The sequence below is a fragment of the Martes martes genome (assembly GCF_963455335.1).
Source record: "Martes martes genome assembly, chromosome: 12".
Classification (NCBI taxonomy): domain Eukaryota; kingdom Metazoa; phylum Chordata; class Mammalia; order Carnivora; family Mustelidae; genus Martes; species Martes martes.
Window position 1 is genome coordinate 95608076 of NC_137900.1, and position 16230 is coordinate 95624305.

General features: G+C 65.9%; 3 protein-coding genes across 4 annotated transcripts; all 3 read right to left on the bottom strand.

Moving 5' to 3' along the window:
* Positions 1-59: 59 nt before the first annotated feature.
* LRRC26 (leucine rich repeat containing 26) lies at positions 60-1259 on the bottom strand. The gene is made up of 2 exons (XM_080819299.1): positions 514-1259; positions 60-427 (listed from the first exon to the last, which is right to left on the bottom strand). The coding sequence occupies exons 1-2, from the start codon at positions 1184-1186 to the stop codon at positions 141-143; spliced, it is 960 nt and encodes a 319-aa protein (XP_080675425.1). The 5' UTR covers positions 1187-1259; the 3' UTR covers positions 60-140.
* A 752-nt stretch (positions 1260-2011) lies between these two features.
* On the bottom strand, positions 2012-3014 carry TMEM210 (transmembrane protein 210; the record flags this gene model as incomplete). The annotated part of the gene is made up of 4 exons (XM_080820264.1): positions 2012-2210; positions 2413-2442; positions 2648-2783; positions 2927-3014. 4 exons carry the CDS (start codon positions 3012-3014, stop codon positions 2012-2014), a joined length of 453 nt encoding a protein of 150 aa, XP_080676390.1.
* Positions 3015-5177: 2163 nt separating this feature from the next.
* Positions 5178-16227, bottom strand: ANAPC2 (anaphase promoting complex subunit 2). Of its 2 annotated transcripts, none has more exons than XM_080819264.1 (13): positions 16073-16227; positions 15248-15870; positions 14239-14365; positions 13079-13253; positions 12544-12663; positions 12034-12151; positions 10967-11148; positions 10279-10420; positions 9883-9958; positions 9591-9794; positions 5961-6090; positions 5549-5784; positions 5178-5449 (listed from the first exon to the last, which is right to left on the bottom strand). In XM_080819264.1, exons 1-13 carry the CDS (start codon positions 16175-16177, stop codon positions 5237-5239), a joined length of 2451 nt encoding a protein of 816 aa, XP_080675390.1. In that variant the 5' UTR covers positions 16178-16227; the 3' UTR covers positions 5178-5236. The 2 variants fall into 2 exon arrangements, with proteins under 2 accessions (XP_080675390.1, XP_080675391.1); XM_080819265.1 differs by having other exon boundaries at positions 14239-14371; positions 16073-16226.
* Between the last annotated feature and the right edge of the window lie 3 nt (positions 16228-16230).

Below are 16230 nucleotides of genomic sequence, written 5' to 3' on the forward strand. Positions count from 1 at the left end.
GCGCTGCCCCCGACCCGGTTTGTGCAGTGGTGATGTCTAAAGGAATGTCACGAAAATTTCTGTGTCGCTTGTTGACGCCTTCAGGGACCGAGAAGGAGGGCAGGGGACAGGGGGAAGATTCGAGAACAGCCAAGGCCCGCTCAGGCCCGAGCAGAGGCGGCAGGGGGCCCCGGGTCCCGGGCGCGCGGTCTCAGGCGGCCGAGGACATCCGCGCGGCAGCGCCGCGTGCGGCAGGCGGTGAGCGCGGAGCCCAGCGCCAGGCAGGCGGCGAGGCTGGCGAGGAAGGAGACGGGCCCGAGCACGTAGACCACGGCCAGGTCCCGCGGGCCGAGGGGCTGCGAGCAGTGGCTGAAGGCGGCGTCCGTGAAGGCGGTCAAGGGGCTGAGCGACTGGCGCCCCGGCAACACGCAGAGCAGCGTCTCGGCCTCTGCGGGACACGGGCGCCCGGTCAGCCGGCGGCGGGGGCTGCGGCCGCGAGCGCGGCCCCCTCCCCCGCTCGCCCCGAGGCCTCACCTGGCGCGGGCCGCGGGTGCCTGCGCAGCCAGGAGCAGAGCGGGCGCAGCGCGCAGCCGCAGGCCCAGGGGTTGCCGCGCAGGTGCAGCGCGTGGAGGGCGGGCAGGCCGGCCAGCAGGCCCGGCGCGAGCGCGGACAGCTGGTTGTCCCGCAGGCTGAGCGCGCGCAGCAGCGGGAGCGCGCCCAGAGCCGCGGGCTCCAGGCGCGCCAGCCGGTTGCCTGCCAGCGACAGGGAGCGCAGCGCGCGCAGGGGCGAGAAGGTGCCGGGCTCCAGCGCCTCCAGCAAGTTGTCGCCGAGGTCGAGCTGCTGTAGCGCGCCCAAGCTCCAGAAGGCCCGGGCGTGCACCCAGCGCAGCCCGTTCTCGCGCAGGTCCAGGCGCAGCAGCGTGCCGGCGCCCGCGAAGGCGCCGGGCGGCAGCGCGCGCACACGGTTGTGGTCCAGCAGCAGCGCGCGCACGCCCGGGCTCAGGCCCGCGGGCACGGCGGGCAGAGCGCGCCCCGAGCAGTTGACCAGGCCGCCCGGCGCGCGCGCGCACGCCTCGGGGCAGTCCGGGGCGCCTGGGGTTCCCGAGGTGGCCGCCGCGGTGGACGACTCGGCCCAGACGGGCCACGGCGACAGCAGCAACAGCAGCATCGGCGGCGGCCGCCGCGAGGGGAAGGAGGGCCTCCGCATGGGGCAGCGCGAGGAGCCCGCTGCTTGTGCGTCCGCGGAGCCGGCGGGTCTCCGCCGCTCCTGCACAGATACTAAATCTGCGGCCCGAGGGCCGGCGGTTCCTGTTCCAAGGCCAGTCCCGCACCTAGGGCGGGGGCGGGGCAGCCAGCCAGCGCCCTGCCCCGCCAGCCACCTGTCCCGGAGCTGGGCTCCTCTTGGCTCTGTGCCAGCCGCAGCGCTGACAAGACGCCTTGCCCTCCTGCCCTGGGGTATCCGCCACCCTGCGCCCCAGCGGAGGCCTGAGCCCCTGGACGACACCCACACCCACCAAACTCATTGATGCCACACGTGGAACGGGACCCCGTGAGCCCTGCTGCTCTCCCCAGTCCCTGCCCAGTCCCTGCCCAGCCAAGCGACCCCAGCACACACAGGCGCCCGGCCAAGTTCTCTTGTTGAACGCCGCTCCCTCTGGAGTCATGGCAGTTGCACATCCTGTCCCGAGGTTCCTGGTGTGGGGGTGGGGTGGACAGGGCCCCGGAGGCGGTGTGCCGGCTTCCCAGGACACAGCGGCAGGAAGATGTGGGGAGGAGCCAGGCCGAGACCCAGGCGAGGAGAGGTGGAAATACCAGGGCTGGGCTTCCCTGCCCTGGGGGCGGACGGTGGGTGGCTTGTGCAGGCCCTGGGCATCCTTCCCCACCCGGGATGCAGGAGATGACCCAGGTGTACGCAAACCCCTCCCCACTTGACGCAGCTGCACAGCCGCTGGAGAAGGAGCCTGCAGGGGGGACAGGGCAGAAGCACTCAAAACTGTTTAATTCCCCTCCCCCAGGCTGCCTGCAGCCCTGCTCAGGTTGGGGGGGCGAGAGGGGGCGGCTCCTCTACAGTCACGTTTGGGGACATGGGGTCCATGGGGATGGTCATGAGGCCTTGCTCCTCCAGGGGTGGCATCATAGAGACCTCCAGGTCAGGGTCCATGACGTGAGGCCCCACTTGCACGGTGTGTAGATCCATGCGATCTTCCTGGACCCCGTAGTGCCCCACCAACCTGCACGGCAGGGGCCGGGCCAGGCTGGCAGCAGGCAGCTACCATCACAGGCCTCACGAGGCCTTGACTCCCCTCCCAGGGCAGTCCTGGGCCTCCTGTCAGTGCTCCTTCATGCTCGTGATGCATGTGACCCCCCCCCAGCCCTGGGGGCAGGAAGCAGGAACCGGGCTCACCTGTGGGGTCCTCCCCTGAGGCTACTCACCTGCTGTTCATGTGTCTGGGGCATGGTTCACTGGAGGGACAAAGGGAGGAGTGGATCCTGGAGCAGTGGGGCTGGCCTCCAGGAGCCCGGAAGTACGTCCCCCCACCTCTCCACAACCTGGCCTGGGAAATGCCATTCCCCAGCTCCTGGTGACATCCCACCCAGGGCCAGACGCCCCTCCCCCAGTGCGGCCCTGTGGCCCTCACCCACCACCCCGGCCCCGGGGCTCATGCACCTCTTGGCTTTCATGACACCGACTGCCACGATGACGAGGGCACAGAAGCAGCTGGCGCCGATGCCCGCCAGCACCACGAGCAGGGCGATGAGGGCCTCGCGGCTGAGGCCAAGGCTGCACTCGCAGTACGTCCCAGCTGCAGAGACAGGGCCCGTGCGGCCGAAGGGCCCTCGTCACCTGCCGGTGGAGGACCCCCAGGGCCGCCCCTCCCCCTGGTGGCCACCGGAAGGCTGCCGGAGAGCCCCTCGCAGGGGCAGGGCTGGGGGCAGGAGGAGGCACCTGCAGCAGGGTTGAGCAAAAGGGACAAACATATCCGGCCAAGGGGGCTGCCAACCAGGCAGGAGTCAGGCTGGGGACAGGGGGCCATGTCCAGCCCCCAGCCCCACCACACACCTCTGGACGGAACCCATCAGAAGGCGCTGACCTCACAGTGGGGCTCTGAAGCGGAGCGGGTGGGGGCAGGGCCTCGGCTGGCGCGTCACTTGAGCTCGGGGGCCGGAGTGGAGGAGTCCTGGGCAGGCCGCCCTGGGGTGGGGCAGGTAGGGTGGACAGGGGCCTGGGAGCCACTCAGAGTGCCCTGCTGGACCCAGGACCAAGGCAAGGATGGGGCTGCCCTGGCCTTGGGGGATGGTGCTTCTTGGGGAAGGGGAAGACACCCATGCTCAGGGCCCTGGGAAGGCGGAGACAGTGGCCTGGAAAACCTGTGCGGGGGAGGGGAGGGCCTGGTCCTGTCTCAGGATCCGCGGAGGCTGGGACAAGCAGGGGTGGATGGGGGGACCTGTGCTCACTGCCCTCCCTCACACTGGCTGTCCAGAGGAGGATCTCGCCTACACCCCAGCAGTGCTCAGGTCCAGGGGAGCCTCCAGGGGTTCTCCCGCCCCCCAGAGAGGTGGGGGGCACCGCCCACAGGTCTTCCCAGAACCACCTCCCCTGGGCGCAGCCGGCTCGGACACCGTGCATCTTCCGTCAAGCGCCCAAGCGCCGCCTGAAGGACCCACCTGCAGGCCGGCGTCTTCAGGGTTAACCCCAGCCTCCTCCCCTAAGGACTTGGCCAAGCAAACCACCCGGGCAGCAGCGGGAGGAACCGCCCCCCTCAAACGGCTGACCCGACAAGGCACCACGGGCAAGGTTGCAGAGGGGCCCCAGCTGACCCCTGCCCACCGGGGACCTCCCTGCTCCTGACACGAGCGGCCCCTCCTAGGGGAGCGGCCAGGGACCAACCAGCAGTTGCTGGCCCCCCTCTGCACCTGAGGAGTTAATGCTGTGACCCAAGACACAGCTTTTTAACCACATTCGTCCACAAATCACGTCCAAACTCACAGAAGCTGGAGTGCCGCGCCCAGGAGTGGACGCCGCCCCCTGCCGGGCCAGTCTAGCAGGTTTGCATCCTGGTTAGGATGACAAAGGTACACTCAGCCGGTGCCAGGTGGCCTTCCGTGGAGGGGACGGCGGGTGTTAGAGGCTGCAGGGCACCCACCCAGGATTTGGAGGAAAGCGGGAGGCCCCTTCTAAGTGACCACAGCACAGCAGCTGTGGTGGCGGGCAGAGACCGAGGGAGGGAGACACTGCCTGCTAAGACCACACGCCCAGTTTCCACCACTTGGTCCTGCAAACCCGCGGCAAACAGAACGCTCTGGGGCAAGAAGGGGAAGCCCCAGAAGAGGGTCGACCTCAGGGCCCCTGTGCGACAGGCCCAGGAGGAGGTGGCATAGGCACTGAAGACAGCCGGGGGGACCCCGGGGGTGTGCGGGGGCAGCAGGCATGGCTCCAGGCCTGGGAGGGCACCCTGGGCGGACAGGAGCAGGAGAGTGGAGACTCCTTCCCAGGGGCCTCCGTCGCTGTCTGGGAGGACAGCGGCCCCAGCTAGAGCGGAGCTCCCGGCACTGGAGGCGGCTGCACTAGCCCGGGTGGGGCCAACACCCTTCCCCACCTTCTGGGACCTCTGGGGCAGGGGCAGTGGCAGGCCCCCCTAAACCCCTTGGACAGGCCCCCCTGTGTGTTCTGGACACAACTGGCCTCCCAGCTGCACTAGAGAGGTTGGACTCGCAGGAGTCTCCCCTGTTCTCCTGACCACGTGTCTGAGGGCACAGAAACTAACTTTATTGTGAACCACAGCCAGCCCCTCCTGCCGGAGACAGGAGGAGTTCTTGGTCCACCAGGGGACGCCCAGCTGCCTGTCCGTCTCACGCATTCCAATGGCATCCATGCGTCCCGGCAACAGCCCTGGACCCTCAGGCCAGGAAAAGGGCTGGGGACCCAAGGGCTCCTTCCAAAGGCCAGAGTGCTCGGGGCTGGAACCCTCCAGTGTGGGTGCTCCCGCCTGAGCTTCAGGCTGGCCTAGGGACACCTGTGCGCTGGGGCTCTGGGTCTGGAGCCCAACCCAGGATGGGGGCCTGGCCACCCGTGTGTTTCCCCTTGCCTGCTCTCAGGGGGTCAGGTCCTGCGAAGCGGGGGTGGAGAGGGCAGTCTGGAGGGAGAGCCTGGACCACAGGATCGTGACGGACCCACAAAGCCACCAGGACAGGGAGAGGACAGAGAACCATCTGCTTTACTCCGCACTGTGGGGGCCCGGGCAGGCCCGGGGGGGTATCAGCTGCAGCTCTTGGGCAGGCGGTAGACACCAGCCGAGTAGACAAGCTGCTGGTCGCGCACCTTCTTCTGTAGGAAGCCCTGCAGCTCCGGCAGGTCGATCTCGGCCAGCGCGGGCCCTGTGACCACGAACATGCGCAGCATGCTGTAGATGCGCTCCAGCGAGAGGCTCTCCAGGTTGGTCAGCATAGCCTGGATGTATGTCCAGAAGAGCTGCGCAGACAGACGCCCGGCAGCCGTCAGCACCCCTCCCACCTGCCCAGCCAGACCGCCGCCCCCCACCGGAGCCGCCCCCCAGCCCCGCAGCCGCACCAGCAGCTCCTCCTCCTTCTGGTCAGCCTGGGAGGCCATGCCCGAGTCGCTCTCCTCATCACTGTCGATGAGCACCATGCTGTCCCGGTCCTGCGGCCGCTCCTCCTCCACGACGGAGAAGGTCCCGGCCGGCTCCTCCCGCAACACGCCCTGCTGCAGCCACACCGACATCCGCCGCCGCAGCAGCGCCACGGGCATCTTTACCACCTTGCTCAGCTCGTCCAGGGTCCAGCTGGCTGTGCGGGGAAGCCGGGGCCACTGCACCCACGGGGCAAGGCCGAGCCTCCCCACCCTCCACCCCTGCTGTGTGGGCCCTACCCGGCTTCCCAGAGGTCAGCAGGTGCCTAGCAGACAGGTAAAGGCCCCCGGGGAGGCATGGGGGGGGCAGGCTGGCTAGGAGTCGGGGGCTCACCTTGGTCCTGGAAGTACAGCAAGACCACCGCCTGCACGGGAGTCACGGCCACAGACAGGGTGCGGTCAGCCAGCTCCACGTCCATGGTCACCAGGCCCAGGGTGTGCTTCCAGCTGAGGGTCCGCATGGCCTGGGGAGGACCGGAGTTAGCATGGGTGGCCTGGTGGAGCCCAGCAGAACCGAGAGGAAAGGGCTCCCTGACCTGCCCCTACCAGGCCGTCAGCAGCGGCAGCAGGAGAGAACAGGGCTCTGGCTCCCACTCCCACCTGCTCAACCAGCTTGTCTAACACTGAGCACAGGAGGCACAGCGAGCACTGCGGACAGATTTGTGTGTCTCCGAGAAACATGTCCGCATCCTGACCCCGTCCCCCAAGTGTGACCTGAGCAGAAGAGGGGGTCATCGCAGGTGGGGCCAGTGACACGAGGTCATCTGGAGTACAAAGGGCCCCGACGGAACATGACCAGCGTCCCCTGGGGGAGCGGACAGTGTGAGGACAGAGGCAGAGACCCCAAGTAAGGCCTGCAAAGCCCCTCCCCCAATGTGGGGAGGGGCAGGAGGGGCCACCCCACAGCCCTGCTGACACCCTGGTCTCCGCGCTGCCCTGCAGGACGGACGCTTTGGTATGGCAGCCAGTGGGAAGGGGCACTGCTGTAGCAAACACCCAGGAATGGGGGTGTCCACGGAGCCAGGTGGGGGGCACACGCTTGTGAAGCCCGGACTGTCCTGAAGGGACTCCTGGCAGGAACGTGGGAAGGAAAGCCACGCCGAGGAGCCGTCAAACTGGAGACATGCGACCCCACCACGCGGTGGCTGAGGCCCGTGTGCACAGGCCTGGCTGAGGGAAGCGTGGGAGGGCGGCCTCATGGTGGCCGCAAACCTGCTCCGTGCAGGAGACGGAGCCCAGAGGGCACCAGAGACCAGCGCTCTGATCCCGGAGCCCACTGACAGCTGCAGAAGAGCCCGGACGGAGACGGGCTGGCAGGAAGGGGGTGCATGAGGGTGGACGGGGCTCCAGAGAATCGGGCAACAGCCTGCACTAAGGGAGGGGAGCCACCTGAGGCTGGCTCTGCACGCAGGGGTGAGATGTAGAGGCCTCGGCGGCAGGCTGGGAACACAGCCATGAGGTCACCCAAGTTCTTCTACTGGCTTTCGACTGACTTGGGGCCTGCGACCCCTTCCTTCCTTCAGAAGTCTTCCTCTTGGAATGCAGTCGGCCCTACACCTTCCCAGACGCCCTTTGGAAGCACCAACTCCCCGTCTGCTCTCCCAAGCTCGCAGCTAGAGCGGAACCCTGCCCAGAATGAGCCGCACCATCTCGCTCTCCCCCATCAGATGATACTCCACGCTGGACTTTGGGGTTGCTGTGAACTTGGAGTCGGTGCTGGAAAGGTAAGGACTTCTGTGGACCTTGCTTGAATGTGTTTTGCACGCAGGAAGGACATGAGTTTCAGGGAGGGCTGGAGGGTGGAGTGTTATATGTTATGTCTCTCAACACGATGCTGAAGTCCTACCCCCGGTAACTCAGGACACAAGCTTATTCGGAAACGAGGTCATCACACATCCAGTTTGTCCCGGTGAGCTCATTCTGACAGAGTGGGCCCTGTCCAACACGGCTGGTGCCCTTTAAGGAGGAGTGTGGACAGAGAGAGACATGGGGAGAACGCCACGTGACAACACAGGCAGAAGCTGACGGATAGGGCCACAAGTCACGGGACGCCTGGAGCCCCCAGAAGCTGGAAGAGGCAGGAGGAAGCCTCCCCTGGAGCCTCTGGAGAGAGAACAGCCCCACGACCGATCGCTTGAGTTTGGACTTTTAGCTGCCCCAAAACTGAGACAGTAAGTTTGCACTATCTTAAGCCCTGTTGGTGGTACTTTGTTTCAGCAGCCCCAGGACACTGACACAGCCACCCTGGGCCAAGTGCTAAGAGTCTCTCAACAACCCCTCAGCTCTAGGGGGGACAATAGCGAACCCCACTTTGCAGAGAGAAAACGGAAGCAGAACCCCCAGCTTGCCCACGTCACAACAGCAGAGCCACGGGAAGGCTCTCTGGCTCCACGGCTGGGACCTTAGAGCCATCACTCCAGCCCACAGCGGGGCAGATGCGAGGCCCAGCAGCAGAAGGCACGACTAAGGGTACTCTGTGGCTGCCCGGCCACCCACACGTGTCCAGCATGATCCTCGGGCCAAGAGTTCAGTTGGTGGGAGGCAGAGACACTGTGGCCACAGGCCTGACCTCCAACATGGCCCTGGGGCCTGCCCCCGCCCCCCTAGTATCCAGCTGGACTTAAGGACATGCAGGCTGAAATGTGGCCATCAGTCAAGTGCGACAGGCCTGAGCAGAAGGACATGGCTGAGCCACCCTGGGGCCCACGGCAAGACCCCGGCCGGAGGTCGTGGGGCCGCTCCCGGCAGCGGCTCCTTGCCAACAAGGCAGCCAGAGGGGGCAGGGAGAAGGCGGCAAGCACGAGCTGTCCTCCACCAGGGAGAGGTGGGGTGCACTGTGGGCAGGCTCCGGAGTGAGCACCTCACCACAGTCCGCAGCAGAAACCACGGGGTGCTCCAATGGCCCAGCGGGAGCCGGTGAGAGCCACACAGACCCTCGCAGCCTTGTGCAGCGCTGCCCCGCGTCCGGCCCCGCCCCCGTCCCGCCTTCCCACTCCAGGACCTCCTGCCTTGCTCCCACCCTTGCCGCGCTCTGGATGGGAACCCTCCTCCCTCCAGAACTAGCTTCCTTGGCCTAGAACTTGGGAGACTCCGCCATCTCTCCCACTACCCGGCTCTGCTGTCCCCTCTCTCCTCCATCCCCCGGCCCACTGGTCTCCCTCCCAGGGTTCCGTCCTAAGGGCTGCTGGTCCGTCTCTGGAGTGTTCCAGATGCCCCCAGGGCTCCGGCTCTGCTCCCCAGACACCTACCGTGTCCTCTGCTCGGGAGCCCAGGGGCCCCTCACAACTCAGACCAAGTGCCCCAGAACCTGCTTTACCACTCCCCAGAAACTTAGGACAGGCACCCTAGCCCCCCACTCTCTCTAGACACGGGTCCACCTGCCACCTGCACTCCCAAGCCTGGACCACCCCACACGGCCTGCAGCGCACCCCTCTCTCCTCCTGCCCGATCCTAGGCCCTCAGGGCCCCAACAGCAGACAACACCATCCTGGGCACCCTGGGGCCTGGGAAGGCAGCTTCTAGGGAAGCAAGCTGGACAGTGGCAGGGACAGAGCAGGGTCCTAGAAGTCAAATCCCTCCCGGGTAACTGGAGAGGGCCCGGAGGCAGACAGCCAAAGAGCAGACAGAGCTCCCTGACTTTTCCTGGGACGACCCCGGCACCCCAGCCGCTGGTTCGGAGATGCCAGAGGGTAGACAGCGGAAGAGGAAGCCCAGAAGGATGGGAGGGCATGGGCCATGCAGCCCCTCTGTTAGTACCTGGGGGGGGGCACCCATGCGCACAGGTGCATGGGTCCCTGAGGGAGCAGGACATGGACCACCCCCCCACACCCCACCCCTGCCTGACACAGAGGCAGGGGGCTCTGGGGAGGACCGCAGGGAGGGGCTGCACCCAGCTGCTACTGCACAGCGGGGCTGGAAGGGTCACCTGCGCCTCGTTCCCGACCCAGGGAGGCGTGCGTGGTACCTTCAGCTTCTCATACTTCTTGCAGTAAACCTCAAGGGCCTCCCGGATGTCCTCGGGGACCTCCAGCTTCTCGTCCTTGAAGGGCGGCCAGAACTCGCTGGACAGGATGACGGCATAGACCCCGAAAGGCGGCTGCTCCTCTGCAGGACGCTTCTCATCCTCCTCGCGGATGTTGGCATTAATGCGACGAGAATCTGCCATGTCCTGGGGGAAGAGAGAGGGGTCTCAGAGGCCCCAGGACTGGGCTGGGGGTGAGGCCGGGCCAGCCGGGCGGCGAGTCCCAGGAGCCCACCTTCAGCATGACCTCGCAGAAGTGCATCGGGGCCTCGCCAAACCGCAGCTTCAGCAGCTCCACGTTGCGGATCTCCCTGAAAAGATGCACCTCTGGGGGGCTGCAGCGTGCCCCCACCCGGGGATGCTGCACGGGCACCCCCCCGACCGTGCAAGGGCACCCCCAGGCCAGGAGGAGAGGGGAAAGTGCAGGTGCTACCACCCAGACCCTGGGCCCGCTCCGTCCCAGCAGAGGCCCGGGGGCCCCCAGGCCCCCGGCTCCCCAAGCTCCTGGGCCGCCCCCCCCCACCGCCAGCCTCCAGGACCACGGCTGAGCACGGGCCCGTCCTCGCTTGGCAGCACGAGGCGGCTTCCTTCTGGAGCAGGGCAGCCGCCCGGCGGCCACTGCGAGCCTCACCGCTCGGGACTGAAGCTGAACTGGTGCAGGAGGCGGTCGGCCAGCAGCGAGCGGTACTCGTTGATGAAGAGGTCCTTGCTGCCGTAGATGCTGACCAGCAGGCTGATGATGTCCGAGGAGCGCCGCTTGGAGCTGGACTTGCCTGCACGGCACGGGGGTGGCGGGGTGGGGGGAGCGCTGAGGAAGCACCATCCGCACCCAGCGGGGCCCACCCCACCAAGCCCGCGAGGCCCAGGCTCAGATCCCAGGATGGGGCGGGCTGGTGGTGCACACGCCACCTGCGAATCTGTTCTCCAAGCAACTGGGATGGGGACACAGGCCGCTGTGGGTCCACTCAGGCCAGCGGAAGCACCCTGGGCAAGGGGCTGGTTTAGGCGGGGACAGCTGACACCCTCAAGCCTCAGGGCTCGTGAGTACACAAACTCCAGGCCAGGGGCGCCTGGGTGGCTCAGTGGGTTAAGCCTCTGCCTTCGGCTCGGGTCGTGATCCCAGGGTCCCGGGATCAAGCCCCGCATCGGGCTCTCTGCTCAGTGGGGAGCCTGCTTCCTCCTCTCTCTCTGTCTGCCTCTCTGCCTACCTGTGATTTCTGTCTGTCAAGTAAATAAAATCTAAAAAAAAAAAAAAATTCAAACTCCAGGCCAGAGCCTCCCCCGCAATCCGGAGCCGGGCAGGCCTGGTGTGCACTGACCTGGATCAGCATCCACGGGGTCGGGGACCCAGTCCTCCGGCTCGCCAGAGTCATCCTCGCTGTCCTGACCGGTCTCCAGGCTCGCTGGATCCGTCTTGGACAGCTCAACAGCCAAGTCCCCTGTCCCGTCGGAGTCCCCCGTCAGCCCAGCCACAATCTGTCGCACTGTGTCCTCCCGCGTCCTGCCGAACGGGAGTATTGCTGGCCCTCTCAGCGCCTGTCCCTGCTCACCACACTAGCCCGTACCACCTCACCTCACCCGTGGCAGCCACGTCCATTGGCCACATGCTTAAGGTAAGTCTACCAAACTGCGTCTCAAAATGTAACGGTAACGGACGTAACTAAGATAAAGACTACCGTTTTCCGGGAACACCAAGAACTGAAACAGTAAGACAAAACCAGGGTGCCGGGGGGCTCAGTCGGTGAAGTGCCTGCCTTCGGCTCAGGTCACAATCCTGGAGTCCTGGGATGGAGCCTTGCGTTGGGCTCCCTGCTCAGCAGGGTGTCTGCTTCTCCCCCTCCCCCTCCCCCTGCTGGGGCATGCGCCGTCCCCCCTTTTCTTTCAAAATAAGTAAAATCATTAAAAAAAGAAAGACCAGAAACAAGACCAGGCCCTTCCTACCAAGACCCCTGAGCTTCTACCACCCCAAGGCGCTTCTGGGCAGCTGGGCCATGGCACCCGCTCAAACACGTTCTCAAGCACCACACCCAACAGTCCCGGCTGCTCATCGGAGGCAAGGCTGAGCCCGGGATCCCCCCTCCTCCTCAGCCTGGGGGCCTGGCCAGCCGGGCAAAGCTGAGCTGGGGCCTCTCTGTGCTGGGAGGAGGGGCGGAGTCAGAGGACAGGGGTGCACAGTGGGGCCCCCAGCGTCTGCGCACTGGGCGGCGGCTCCAGCAACAGGAAGGACCCTGGCCTCGGCCGGGCTTGTGGCCCCACAGGAAGGACGGAGTGTCCCTCGTGTCCTGGGTGCCACCAAGACCCAGGGGGAACTTGGCTGTACACACGGAGCTAGAAGACAAGGGCCCCACGTCAGAGCTGCTCCCCGGGGCCTGCCTGTGGCACTCACCTCAGGTAGCGGCGAACGGGCTCGCAGGCCACCTCCAGGATGACCATGGATGGGTCCAGCACACGCAGGGCCTTGATGGCGGATATGTAGAGGGTGATGATGTCACATGTGTTCACGCCTACGGCCAGGAGGGAGAACGGTCATCCACGCAGCACCCAGGAGTGCTGGCCCCACAGCACACGGCTGCACCCCAGCCGGGTGGGCTTCTGGCTGCCCCTGTGACCTCACTCCCCAGGGTACCAGCGTGACATGCGGGAAGCGGCCCCCTTCTCCCCCAACTCTCGGCGGCTTTCCCCAGAACGTCCCTGGATCCCAAACCCCCTCCCTGGGTGGCCTGTTCTGTGGGGATCATGCACCCCCTGTGCCCGCAGGCCACAGACCTCCCTTCCCGCGACTCCTTCAAGGGAGGATCAAGCAGAGCACCCCGGCCCTCCCAAGGACTGCACAAACCCACTCTCTACACAGGCCCCGGCGCAGGGAGGCCGGACCCTTGTGCCGCAGCTTCGGTACCTGGATGGAGGAGGCGTGTCTCCAGGGCAGCCTTGAGGGACAGGAGCAGCTGCTGCCTCTGGTCAGTCCTTTCCAGGCAGTACTTGAGGTCCTCGACGGCTGGCCGGGAGTCAGGGAAGTCTGCAGAAGGGCACCAGGCCTTGCATACACATGCCAGCACGCCCGCACTGTGCACGCGAGCGAGGACGCAAGTCGGCATAGCCCCGAGGCTGAGCAGCCGGACCTCCGCTCAGCAACGCTGCGGGACACCTGCTAGGCGCTCCAGGTCACCCTTGCACCCTCCTAAGCCCACAACCCCCCATGGGGCAGAAGGACAGTGCAGGGACATGAAGCTGGGAGGAGGAGCGTGGACACCCAGAAGCACTGTCCGCTGCCCCGTCAGCCCTGCCCTGACCCAGACACTGAGCTGGGGCAGCCCACGCTGACGGGCCCCGGTCTGCTCAAGAGCCCACAGCCCCAAGGACCCCTCACTGCCTTCCAGATCTGAAGGGCAACGGCCCAGGGAAGGGGGCTCCTCCAGCACTCAGGGGCCGACCTCGGATGATGCTGAAGAGCTCCTCGATGCGCAGGCTGGCGTAGATTCGGTAGAAGAACCGCTGCACGTGGCAGCGCCAGCGACGCAGCGTGTTGCCAGCTTCAGGGGACGCGGGCCGGGCTGGGCCATCCTGCAGGAATACCTTGCCCAGCCAGCCCACCACCCTCTCGATCCACTGTTGGAAGAGCACAGGGATGGGGAGGTAAAGAGCTGAGCCCCAGCCTGACGAGCAGGGGCCGGGAGAGGCCACACAGCTAGCTAGCCACCCTGCAGCCCGTCCTGGGGAGTCCCCAAGGCCGCTTGCTACGCAGTAGGACACATCGAAATCAGCAGGAAAATGGGCCCAAAGGGGCGCCCCAGGCCTTCTCTCATTGTGCCCCACACCTTCAGAGCATCCGTGCCCAGACACCTCTGGCAACAGTGGCTCCGAGGCAGGGCACAGAGAGCGTGCTCACCTGACTCAGTGGACAGACGCCACCTGGGGACCATGTACCCGACTAGCCGCGTGCACACAAGCCTGAGGACCCTTCTGAGCACACGAGCATTTGGCAACATGGCCACGTGGACTCTAGAATGCACGCGTTCCCCCACTAAGTACACGGCCACTGACGAGAGTCTCTGGAGGTCCTACCCCTGGGGGAAACCCAGGTGTCCCAGCCAGGCCTCCGGGCTCATGCCCGTCCGAGACCACGGCTGCGGGGGCACCGGCTCTGATTCCCCACCACGGCTGGTCTGTGTGCTCAGGAGACAGTGGAAGAGAATAGGGAAAAAAAAAAAAAAAAGGAGCAGGCCGGACAGTCCCTGTGGTTGGACCCAGAACCTCCACAACTCTGTGGCGTCCAGAGCAGAGCCTCAGACCATGTCCCCAACAGTATGGGTGCCCTGAGAGCTGTCGCTGGCACACCCCAGACCTTGGCACTGCCTCCAGCCAAGGAATTCCACACCGACCTCACTGCACATGTCACGGGCTCTTTCTCCCTGTCACCAGGGCAGAATGGGAAGGGTCAGCCTTCACCCAGCACCAAGACAGCTTCACCGACCAACCAGATCCTAGTTCACCCAAGCCTCCGTACTCTCACTGCTTCTAAAACCAGGGGTCGGGTCCTCCAGAAACCTTGTCTACAACCTCCGAGGGAAAGGGCCCGAGGGGCTGTCCTTACCTTGTGGAACTCCCGCAGAAAGGAGCGCTCGTACTCGCCCCGGCATCGATCCTCCATCCTCTCCCTGGTCACCTGGTGCAGGGTGCTGGTCACAGCCTCGGCACTGACCCGCTCCAACAGACTGAGCCTGTGCCTGGAGGGAGAGCCCTGCCCGTGGAGCGCGCAGACCACACTCCTTTCCCCCTGGTGCCCTCAGTAACAAAGCCTTCCAGAAAAGCAGCTGGGAGGACAGAGCCCTGCCCGCCCCAGCTGACTTCTCTGCCCAGGCTGAGACACTGGCCTTCTCCTTGTGAGCAGTGGGTGTGGCTCTCAGGGCCAAAGCCTCAACTCCTCAACACGGCTCTGGAACGGCAGGTAAATGTGCCCCATGGACGCGGCCATCCCCAGTCCGGCCTTTTGCTGCGGACCCTGGTCAGCAAGGGCAGCGGCACTCACAAGGATGAAGCACGGTGCTGTGCGTCCTTCATCTGGGATGAACCCAGCAGAAGCCATGCAGGGCCTCCCTACCCCTACCGGCAACAGGACCACTCCCTCCCTAATCGCTGCCTGCTGCTGCCTCAGTCGAGGTGATAAGACCGTTACAAACAACCACAAAGGACAAAAGGCCCACAGGTCAGAATGCGGCTTTAACAACAACAACGTCCCTCCCACTTTAAAAGGCTGGAAAGGCCACCTGCTTGCCCAGCATGCTGGCCTAACCCCCAGCTTGTACTGGAAACAAAACCAGCAAGCCCACTGATCGCAAGGGAAAACAGAGGCCATCCCTTTCCTGGAGAACCCACGCAAGGCGATCTGTGTGGCCCAGGGCATGTGGAATCACGCAGGCTCTCAGGGTACGCAGAGCATGAAACCTGGCGCCGGCGTGAGCAGCAGAGACACACCTGTGTCCGGGACAGGACGCACAGGCTCCCAGCACAGAGAGCCCGGGGACCCTCCCTGTGCCACGGCCAGCCGGCCGGACCCAGGGCGGGAAGTGAGAGTCCGGAAGAACAGAGGCGCGAGTACTCACAGGACCTGGCTGAGCTGGTGAAACTGCTCCAACGCCTGGCGGCACCAGCACCGCTGCTTGTCACTGCCGCACCCTGCGCACAGCGGGCTCTGCAGAAGCCGGTAGTACCGCCGCCGCGCGTACCTGCTGTCCAGGTCCCCCTCCAGCTCGGGGTCCGTGCCCCCCTCCCCCTTCCTCTTACTCTGCATGTACACTCTCAAAAACCGGCCGTAGAGCCGCTGAATCGTGTCCTGGAAGGTCCTGGGAGTGGAAAAGAACAGGACGCCGCGCAGCGTGGTGTGGACCTTTTCCCGCAGCCCCTGCGCGCCGGCGCCCATCAGCAGGCCCAGGCGAGTCCACTTCTCCAGGAGCTCCAGGCTACGCAGGTAGGGGTCCAGCCGGCTCTCCAAGAGGCCGAAGGCGTCCAGGAGAAGCAGAAGGCACTGGGGCTCGTCTGCGCAGTTCTCGCGCTGGGAGATGGCGTTCCAGAACTCCAGGGAGATGTTGGCCTGCAGGTCGTTCTGCAGCACCTCCACGAACCACTCCTCCAGGACCGAATGCAGCCCGTGGCCCCTCAAGACCTCCACCGCCGCCCGCAGCTCCTCCTCCTTGGGCGGCACCGCTCCGCTGGTCCGGGAGGACGCCTGGAGTGCGCAAGGCCGCGAGGACGGAACGCAGGGTGGGGGTGGGAAGGGCGGAGACAGGCGGGAGCAAGCGGGGAAGGCGCGGAGCGCAGGGGGAGCTGCGGCCGACGCAGGGGAAGGGCTGCCCGGGGCGCCTAACGGACCCCTGGCTGGACGTCCCGGGAACCCCGCGCGGGCCCGCTGCCCTCTTCCGGGGCCTCACCAGTCCCAGGGCGGCCGGCGGCACCAGCCCGGTGCTCACGGTGTTCCAGGCCACCAACAGCTCCTGTGCAGGCCCGGGGTCGCCATCGCATCCCGCCGCCGCCATCGGTGCTCCCACCCGCTTCCCGGAGCCGACGGGCGCGGCGCGCGGCGATGACG

Excerpts from the sequence above, each read along its gene's own strand:
- LRRC26 (XM_080819299.1), bottom strand. The coding sequence starts at position 1,186 with ATGCGGAGGCCCTCCTTCCCCTCGCGGCGGCCGCCGCCGATGCTGCTG. Across the intron at positions 428-513 it reads GCACCCGCGGCCCGCGCCAG|AGGCCGAGACGCTGCTCTGC; the intron begins GTGAGGCCTCGG and ends CGTGTCCCGCAG.
- ANAPC2 (XM_080819265.1), bottom strand. The coding sequence starts at position 16,177 with ATGGCGGCGGCGGGATGCGATGGCGACCCCGGGCCTGCACAGGAGCTG. Across the intron at positions 15,871-16,072 it reads CGCCGGCCGCCCTGGGACTG|GCGTCCTCCCGGACCAGCGG; the intron begins GTGAGGCCCCGG and ends TGCGCACTCCAG. Across the intron at positions 10,421-10,966 it reads CCCCGTGGATGCTGATCCAG|GCAAGTCCAGCTCCAAGCGG; the intron begins GTCAGTGCACAC and ends CGTGCCGTGCAG.